The sequence below is a fragment of the Echinops telfairi genome, unplaced genomic scaffold (assembly GCF_000313985.2).
Source record: "Echinops telfairi isolate 266 unplaced genomic scaffold, ASM31398v2 ScPeMD7_7474;HRSCAF=8512, whole genome shotgun sequence".
Classification (NCBI taxonomy): Eukaryota; Metazoa; Chordata; class Mammalia; order Afrosoricida; family Tenrecidae; genus Echinops; species Echinops telfairi.
This window is the reverse complement of record NW_022111378.1, coordinates 5704162-5714097: the sequence shown is the minus strand read 5'-3', so window position 1 is coordinate 5714097 and position 9936 is coordinate 5704162. Positions and strand designations below refer to the sequence as shown.

Genomic DNA, 9936 nt, shown 5'->3' with positions numbered 1-9936 from the left:
CACAAATGTATTTTAATGGGAAATGGATTCACAGAATTGTGATGAGATTTCTGAACACTTTATGTTAGTTGAATGACTGATGTGTTTTAGAAGTAAAATGAAAAGTAACTGAGAAGGGTGTAAAGTTATTTTTTGAAAAGCCAGGTATACAAGTTTGATGAAGAGAGCTAGAGTTGAACATTTGAATTTCAAAGATCATTAATGATCTCAGTGTTTGCAAATTGGAGCCCTGGTACACACATGGGGCTGCTTGCTAACCGCAGAGAGCAGTTCCAACCCACCAGAAAGATGAAGCTTTCTGGTCCTATAGAGATTTGCAGCCTCAGAAACCCTACATAGGGTCAATATGAGTTAAAATTGACTTGATGCAGTGGGTTGGGACAGTGTGTTCCCATCAAAGATCTCAGTATCATAACAACCAGATGGCTTTCATAGGATTGATGTTAGTCTCCCTTCTCCTTTTGGACTGTTGCAGGAACACGCGTCACAGTGACCTGAGTAAATGGATTGCAGCGATTTGCGAGTCTCTAAGCAGTTAAAAAATGGAACGAAAAGAAACCACTGTGCCCCAGCCCCAAGAAAGGGAAGAGAGTGAGAAGACTGATCTTACATTGCCTTTCTAGGGAAAAAGGAGATGCCGTTTTCAATACAATCAAATGGAATGGTGGTGGAATACTTTGATATTTGGATAAGGTTTTGATTACGGTGGTGGAGCAGTTAAAAATAAGAGTATGGTGTCAGTAATGAGCAAGCCATTACTCTGGAACACCAGAATTGGTTCACAGCATTTAGAACATCACTCCGAATATAATTTTGTTTGAGAAATAAACAGTTCCCTATGATATCTTTCAGGGTCTCTCCCCATTCTCCCCCCACCCCCACTAAGAATAGAACATGATTCCTTTTTCATCTTAGAACTGAATGGGAAAAATAATGTATTTGGTTATTCTTAACTTTGTATATGATTTTGCTCATTCTTAAAGGGAGTTTTCAAAATTGTGTATCAACAGTATTTTAACATCTTTCAGAAATAACTGGTAAAAAGGCCGCTGTAGCCATGGCTAGTTCTGATGCAAAACCAAAATCAATAAGTCGTGCCAAAAAATGGTCAGAAGAGATAGAAAATCTGTACCGATTTCAACAAGCAGGATACCGGGATGAAATTGAATACAAACAAGTGAAGCAAGTTTCTGTGGTAAGATTTATGCCTCTGCTGAAAAAAGCCAAATGCGTTTCTTCAAGAGTGAGAAGTACTAAAATAACAGGGAACCAGAGACCGACTCGCACGAATGCCTCCTCTACCTCTCCTGCTTTTGAGGGGCTGGCTGATCAGAAGATTGGTTCACCAGGAAGATTGCGGGTAGGAGTGGTCCCTCAGTTAGGAACCAGGAAGAATTACTCTAGCAGGGGTTCTCAAACTTTTTAAACGGGGCCAGTTCACTGTCCCTCAGACCCGTTGGAGGGCTGGACTATAGTTAAAAAAAAAAAGAACAAATTCCTATGCACACTGCACATATCATATATCTTATTTTGAAGTAAAAAAGCAAACGGGGCAAAAACACCCGGCGGGCCGGATAAATGTCAGGGGCGGGCAGCATGTGGCCCGCGGGCCATAGTTTGAGGACGCCTCTTAGTGTTTATTAATGAAGCATCTGTGCTCGGTTTAGGGAGCCTTTCAGGGTAGACCAGAAGAACAGGCTTTTTCCCCCTCACCTGGGTACTTCTGCGATTGGATGTTTAATCTCTGTTATGTTTGTTTTGTTTTGTCCCTTTTCTTTCTGTCCCTTGAATGGTCTTTTTCATTTTAACCATGAGTTAGAAAGGAATTGGGTTCTGTGTGGATTTGGGAGATTATTGTAGAAGGAGCCCTGGTTTTAATGATGCCTCTCAGACATTCGAGGGAGGTCAGAGACATGGCTTCTCTTTACAGATTAGGTCAAAATCTAGACAGGATGTTGATTTTAAAAAATTCACTTATTCTAGTGAAGGCTAAAAATGTATTTTAAAGAATATTATAAAATGTGAAAATAACCATAAATGCATTTAAATTCTTTGATTTGAGGTTGTAACCAAATATTTAAATTAAAAAAAAAAGATTTTGTTTGTTATTACTTACACAGTTTTTAAAGAGACATTCATTCATTTGAGGAGATTTCAAATGTGTATTATTTTCTTTCTTCTTCCACTCTCTTCCACCTTTGATCTTTACTCAATACTTCCTAACAAATGCAGGTAGGAAAAGGAATAGGACAATATAGAGCTACAATTGAACAGCTTTTTGTTTTATTTATACTCGACCTCAAAGTTCCACTCCAAACTGTGTTTCAAGGTCAACTTGACATTTATATGTGTGGAAAACATCCCACTGCTGTAGTTTTGTGCTGGGTCTTTAGTACTGCCCAGGCATCAACAATCAGCAGTGGGCAATTTCAAATAGGATTTAAATTTTAGAAGTTAAAATAATGTTTGAAAGCATAAGGAAAGTGATGTTTAGATTATTTGAATGTTTTCTCTAGGTCGCTGGGCAGAGATTTGAATCCAAAAATTAGGATCAGAGAAAAGTACTGACTTGGTCCTTTTATAAGATAAGGTTGCAAGGTTTGTTTTTTTTTAAGGTTGCAAGTTAAGAGGTGTTTTTTTTTTTACACATGTGTGTCAAACACTCTCTAAAAATCCAAGTTTTTAACTTTATGCTTTACTTTTTTTAGCATGAGTTGTGCTTGTTAGTATTTGATAGTAAAAACACATAAAAATAAGACCAATATTAGATATTTGGTTCTGTTTTTTAATCTGACTACAGGTGGACCGCTGGCCAGAGACGGGGTATGTGAAGAAACTCCAGAGAAGGGACAACACCTTCTACTACTACAACAAGCAGAGGGAGTGTGAAGACAAGGAAGTCCACAAAGTGAAAATTTATGCTTATTAGCCTTCATTCTGTTGTAGAGCAAAACAGTCTCTACCTCTGTTGCAAGAAATTAAAGTGATTTAGTGAAGCCAGTATGCCAATTGAATGATGTTTGTGAGAAACCCTCCGTGGTGTAAATCGCACATCGAGTGGAGGAGGAACGACAGGCACAATATTCTGATTGGCTACAGTGGATGAGGTCAGTCTAAGGTGGGGCAAAGCCAGGTGTGACATTTAACATTACTGATTACAGCAATGTCACTGGGCACGTGAATTGGCTGAAAGATAATGCTTGTCATTTCAGTGGGGGTTGCACGACTGTCTCCAAACAGTAGCATGAGAATGATGTGACAGCTATTCTGGGGAAGAGACTGTTAGACATTTCCTCGCGAAGAACTTCAGGTCTCCTGGAGATCTGACACACAGGGCTTGGCAAGGTTTGGAAGCAGATTTTTATAGTCGGGGAGTAATCGCACATATTCACAGAGCTGCCCCTAAAGCAACAGGTTTGAATCTGTGTGAAAAGTTAACTCTGCATGTCTAGAAGTAACCATTTTTAATTTAGGTCCGATGCTTCCTTTTGATTATGTATTCCACATCACTTATTTATATTACTACCCAATTATATTTTTAAATTCATTCTACTCCATATAAATGCCATTTAAAAGTAATTCCAGATATTGCTTCGATTTAATGTTTTAAAACCAAAATCTATGAAGTTTGATTTCCTTTCATCACCCTGCCCTGTTCTAAAATACAACTTCAGAAACATTGAAGTTGTAACCTTTCTTGAGCCTGCTCTTCCTGACCATTTTAACAGTGGTTGATAACCATTGTGTATAGAAAAAAAAATTTTCATATGAAACTTTGAACAGCCATATCCGGATTCTGTGGCCTAAGGGCATTCTCATGTCCCTGAAGTCATTTGCTTCTTGCCAGCAGACTGGAAATATCAAGCAATAACGTCTTCTTTGAGAGTAACCCTCATCCAGTGACCAACAGGGACCATGTTGTACCAGACATACCCCAGCAACCTCGACTCTCAAGCGGAAGATGCCTCAGGTGTGTGCTTTGCACTGACTCCCAGAGTTTTGCCAGCAGGATTAAGCTTCAATCCACAGTAATACCTGACTTAATATCCTATTATATGAGTGTCCTCTCTCTCCTTCTTTGTCACATCCTCTACTCCACTTACCTATGGTTCCTTCACTAGTACCAGCTCTCCTTGCGCCAATTCTGAGTCATAGCAAGCCCACGTGAATCTGAGCACAACTGTGCTCCGGGAGGGTTTCAGTGGCTGATTTTTCAGAACTAGACCACCAGCTCTTTCTTCCAAGGCATCACTGAATAGACTTGAACTGTCAGCCATTTGGTTAGCAGCCAAGCATGTTAAACCCTTTGTGCCAACCAGGAACTGTATTTGTTCTTTACTTACCAAGTAATCTACTTGAACTTCAGTCCATGTCCCCAGGTTTCTATAAATTGTGATGTTCACATGTTTAATCCTCATGCCAAACCGTTTTCTGGTGAAGACAAAATTGTGCTTTATGCAAGAATAGAAACCTCAAAATAATCATCAAGCTTCTAAGACTTATGGCAGCATAAACTAGGATGGCCCACAAGTATAAGAGGAACTCTACAGTGTTAGAATTCTAAATGTTTGGAGTGGCCCAAACTAGAAGACAAACCCAAATCCCCATGGGAAGAATGAAATACATATAAATGGTCCAAGATGTATTCTGAAAGTTTCCCGTCAATCCTTAGACTGAAGTGTGAGGATTGATCTTCAGTTCAGCCAACAGAAACTGACTGTGTAATTTTCCATTATATTGTACAGACTATGTTCATTCTAGAAAGTTCCTTTAGTGCTACACTGTTACACTTTTTGTCCCAGCAATTTGAGAGTAGGAAAATTCTACAAAGTCATCAATAAGAATAGGCCAGGGTCCTCCCCCATCAGAATTAGATATGTCATCTACAATCATTATATTGAAGGCAAAGAGGAGATTGCAAGTATCTTCCAGTATTGATTGTTTAAGGTGTTCCAACGGAAAAGTATTCCTCAAGAATTTAAATCTTCAATTAACCACTAAATTCCAGTATGCATTGGCCATTTATAGATCTAATCCTTTTTTGTCCTGTATTCTTTGCAACATTAAAAGTAAACTGATTTAAAAAAAAATCCTTAAAAAATCCTGGTTCTTTCTCTTCTTGTTCCATCTTGGGTATCTGGGCCTTTAGTGTTTCTATGCTGTTACATCTGAATTCTGTCATGCCATCCATGAATTCCTGTGTGGAGAACTTGCACTGTGTGGCTCCTCTAGCCTTCCACACAGTGATCTACATGCTGATGCTGTTGGCTGGAGTGCAGAACTGCTGGATACTATCTATTCCAATTTTATTTTCATCTTGAGCATTTTTATGTCTATTGTCTAGTTGTTCTAACTTCTTCCTATCCAATGATCCCTTTACACTCTCTCATATATAAAGTTCAGGATTTGGGGAAAAATATCTTTTGCAACATCTGACTTGCAATCATTTGAGACAGACGACTTACTGCTGTTTTCTCATTAGATGGTGTGAAGATCAGAAACCGACAAATTTTATCCTTCGGCAGTGATTTCATCTTGTTCCTGTTGGTGTCCTCCAGGCCTCTGCAACCGAATTTGTTTTGAAAAGAGTAGAATATTAGAGATAAATTGAATGAGAGATGAAGTATTCATAAAATGATAGGACTCTGAGGATTAGAAAAAAGGAAACCGATCAGGAAACAGAAGGAATTCATCAAGAGTGGCTAGGTGGGAGGCACAAATTCATAGAAAATTCCAGAAGTGGTAGGGACTTGTCCTCTGTCCTCATGCAGCTCCTAGAAATAAGAGGCCGTAGAGATTGAAAAATATGCTCACAGCTTAAAGAGCTGCAGCAAGTGTCCTCTGTGGTCAAGTCTGTAGTGAGGAAGACCTCTGTGAGGAGTTCTCTACAGCTTCCCAGTACAACTGGGTGTGGAGGTTGGCTGCAGACCACATAACAAAAGCACCATGGAGCAGAAGCAGCCACGGTGGCGGTGGTGTACCTGTCAGAGTGTTTTGCTTGTAAGGAACCGAAACCACATTGGCCGTCAGAAAGGACAAGGGGTGTCCCACAAAATAAAATAGAAAGTTGAAAAGCCATGCCTCAGAAAGGAAAGGAGAGTGGTTTCAGGAGCCCTAAACAAGCAAAACGATACAGTTTCTTCAAAGAGGCTGGCCGAAAGAAAAGATGGGGCTTTCTACTCCTGTAAGCAGTTACAGCCTCAGAAACTCACAGGGTCCGTTCTACTTTGTCCTACAGGGTCACTATGAGTCAGCATTGACTCGATGGCAGTGAGTTTTCAAAGAGACTGCATTATCTGGCTTACAAGTTATTATCTGACTGACTTACTCCTGGGATCTAGGTATCACCTAGCTCCAATTCAAACACCAGAAACATTGAGCATGATTGGTTTGACCAGGGGTTTACCAACCCATTAGCCAAGGAAGGGAAGAACACTTAATTGGCAGTCCTGCCAAGCTGGTTTACAACTTGGGAGAATCTTTCTCTAAGCAGTTCTCAACCTGTGGGTCATGACCCCTTTGGGGTTCCAACGACCCTTTCACAGGGATTGCCTGATTCATAACAGTAGCAAAATGACAGTGATGAAGTAGCAACAAAAATAATTTCATGGTTGGGGGTGTCACCACAACATGAGGAAGTATATGAAAGGGTCATGGCATTAGGAAGGTTGAGGACCACTGGCTAAGTGAACACAAGTGCTGTTTACTAAAAGGAGAGGGTATGCTGGCAAACAAAGATATGTGCTACAAATAATACCTTGAACTAAGTTAAAAACCTCTTCCAATTTTTCCAATTCCCACATCGGAATCAAGATTAGTATAAGAGAAGTTTTTCAGGAGAGCCTTTTCATGTTAGCTATTTGATTTGTGATCTACTACGCTAATGCTTCACCTCTCATCTGTCAGTTTGTAATACTGTGGTGGCTTCTATGTTGCTATGATGCTAAAAGTTATGCTACTAGTATTTCAAATACAATTAGTGGAGCTTCCAGACTAAGACTCTGAAGAAAGGTCTAGAAATCTACTTTCTGAAATTAACCAATTAAAACCTTAGGGATTACATTATATGACTTACTTGCTTTGGACATGTCGTTAGGAGGGATTGGATGCTAGAGGAAGACATTGTGTTTGGTGAACTAGAGGACCAGCAAAGGGAACATGAAAAAATAGCTCAATTGCCTATTGTCACATGACTTTCCTCCTCCCAGTCTACACCTGTGGCATCATGGGGTGTCCCCTATGATCAGTTGACAGGCTTTTTCTCTTGGTTGGTTGACCCCGAGTTCTTGGATGTAAGCCAATTATGTGCCATATCTCCTGCTGATTTTAGGAGCCATCAGCAGTCTGCCATCTGACATACCTTCTGAGCTTCTGACCTTCTTTTTGTTCATGTCTGGAGCCTGTGGTGTTCACATCCATCCTGGGGTTACAGATGGTTTGGCACCACATGGAGGCACCACTTGAAAGTGGACAGCAGCAACCCCCTTTTGGGAACTCCCTGATGGACAGTGATGAAGGAAAATCCTTTCAATAGGCAGAACTTAGAGCAGCAAACCTGGCTGTTCCTTTTTCTTGGAAGGAGCAGTGGTCAGATGTGCAGCTGTATATTGATCCATGGGCCGTCACTAATGATTTGGCTGAATGGTAAAAGGCTCGGAAGGAGTATGTTTGGAAAATTGGTGACAAGGAGGTGTGGGGGGATAGGCATGTGAGTAGAGCTCTCTGAATAGGCAACAAAAGTGAAGATATTGATGTCTCGTGGGAATGCTCACCAAAAATTTATCTCTGTAATGGCAAATTTTAACAATCAAATGGATAGGATGAAATGTTCTGTGGCAACCAATCATTGTCTTTCCCTATCTGTTCTTGTCCTTGCCCAATGGGCTTATGAATGAAGTGGCCATGGTGACGCGGGGATGTTTTGTGTGGACTCAGCAACACGGACCTCTACCTACCAAAGCCGACTTCGGTACTGCCCCTGCTGAGTGCCCAATCAGTCAGCAGCAAAGACCAACACTGAATATGGGACCTTACCTTGGCTACAACACCCACTGACTTGGTGGCAGCTTGATTACATAAAGCGACTTCTATCATGGAAATGGCAGTGTATTGTTCTTATGGGAATAGACACTCTGGATATGTATTTGTCTTCCCTGCATGCAATGCTGCTGTCAAACTGAATGTCCCTGGTCTTACAGAAGGCTTGAGACCCCGGTATGGTATGCTGCCCAGCATCACTTTAGCTCAAGGGACTCACTTCATAGTAAATGGAGTGTGGCAGTGGGCCCATGCTCATGGAATCCACTGGTCTTACCATCTTTGCAACTGGAGAAAGGGATGAAATGGCCTTTTAAAGGCACAATGATGAACCAGCAAGGTGGCAATACCTTACAGCATTAGGGCAGTGTTCTCAAAAGGCTGTACATGCTCTAACTCAGCATCCAATATATGGTACTGTTTCTCCAATGGTCAGGATTCACTGGTCCAGGAATCGAGGAGTGGAAATGGGAGTGGTACCACTCCTGATTGCTCCTAGTAACTCATTTGCAAGATTTTTTCTTCCTAAAAATAAGACACTGTGTGTATCAAAAGTCTTTAGACTGTGTGTGTGCATGTGTCTGTGTAGTGGAGAACTGGCAATGATATATTGGACAAGAAGTCTTGGTGGCATAGTAGTTAAGAGTTCGACTGCAATCCTCATGGTCAGCAGTCTGCAATCACCAACACTCAACATGGCTTTCTACTCCTGTAAAGAGTTCGTCTGGGAGACTCACAGGGGCAGTTCTACCCTGTCCTATAGGGTTGCTCAGAGTCAGCATCAACTCAATAGCAGTGAGCGTTTTTGAGTGTGTGTGTGTGTGTGTGTTTTGTTTTAATTAGGATAAGGAACTAATCTCTAAATTCAGGTGGCCAACAAACAGGAAGAGATGCTCATGATCACTAGCCCTCAGATAGATTCAAACCAAAGCAAACATAACACCTCACCCCAGGATTGTTTACTAAGTTCAAGGAAGCAGAAAACAACAAATAGTAAATGAGGTGCAGAGAGATAGAATCCCTCATACACTGCTCGTGGGGCTGTAAAACAGTACAGCCACCGTGGAAAGCCATTTGGCATTTCCTCACGTAATTGAGAATCTAAATATCCTCTGATCCAGCAGTCTTCCTGGTTGGTATATATCATGCAGAAATAAAAGAGCACAGTGATATGCATATTCAAGTTCACACGCCATGGTTCACAATAGAAAGAAGATATAAACAATGTGCATGCCTATCTCTAGAAGAACGGATGCATGGACTTGGGTACATACACATAATGGAATACTTTGAGTCCTTAAGAACCATCATGAGACCGGGAATCACCTCATGATATGGATGGATTTCGAGGACATATTGCTGAATGAAGTTAGTCAGTCTCAGACAAATATAATAGGAGACCAAAAGAAACAGGCTTTGATGGTTACCAGGAATGGGAGGGAATGGGAAATAACAGACTAGAGCAGTGGTTCTCAACCTTCCTAATACTGCGACCCTTTCGTACAGTTCCTCATGTGGTGGTGACCCCCAACCAGAAAATTATTTTCGTTGCTACTTCATCACTGTAATTTTGCTACTGTTATTAATCTGGTGACCCCTGTGAAAGGGTCATTCGACCCCCAAAGGGGTCAAGACCCACAGGATGAGAACGGCTGGACTAGAGGGTAGAAAGGATTTAACTTACATAAAAGTAAAGAGGGCTAGGGGTTGAGGGGAGAGAATGCAGCAGAAGGATGAGAGTGTAGCTGAGGCAAAGCCAACTATTTGGAGATTTGATCAGTTTAAATTGTTGACTATAAAAATGATGATTTACAATACATGCATTGGGCTGAGATTGGCATGGTCCCAGTTTGAAACCATCAGCAGTTCCATGGGAGTAAGACTGGGCTTTCTATTTCC

The 9936-nt window shown here is 41.0% G+C and overlaps 1 protein-coding gene and 1 pseudogene across 1 annotated transcript in view; one reads left to right on the top strand and one right to left on the bottom strand.

The window, feature by feature from the left end:
* The window catches only part of MEIG1 (meiosis/spermiogenesis associated 1), a 6298-nt gene extending 3294 nt beyond the window's left edge, over positions 1-3004 (top strand). Inside the window, exons 2-4 of the mRNA XM_004714105.3 lie at positions 476-591; positions 1029-1195; positions 2801-3004. Of these exons, the coding sequence (XP_004714162.2) occupies positions 543-591; positions 1029-1195; positions 2801-2929 (345 nt within the window). The 5' untranslated portion in view covers positions 476-542 and the 3' untranslated portion in view covers positions 2930-3004. The remainder of the gene's footprint in view (positions 1-475; positions 592-1028; positions 1196-2800) is intronic.
* A 1772-nt stretch (positions 3005-4776) lies between these two features.
* LOC101650699 lies at positions 4777-5534 on the bottom strand (annotated as a pseudogene).
* Between the last annotated feature and the right edge of the window lie 4402 nt (positions 5535-9936).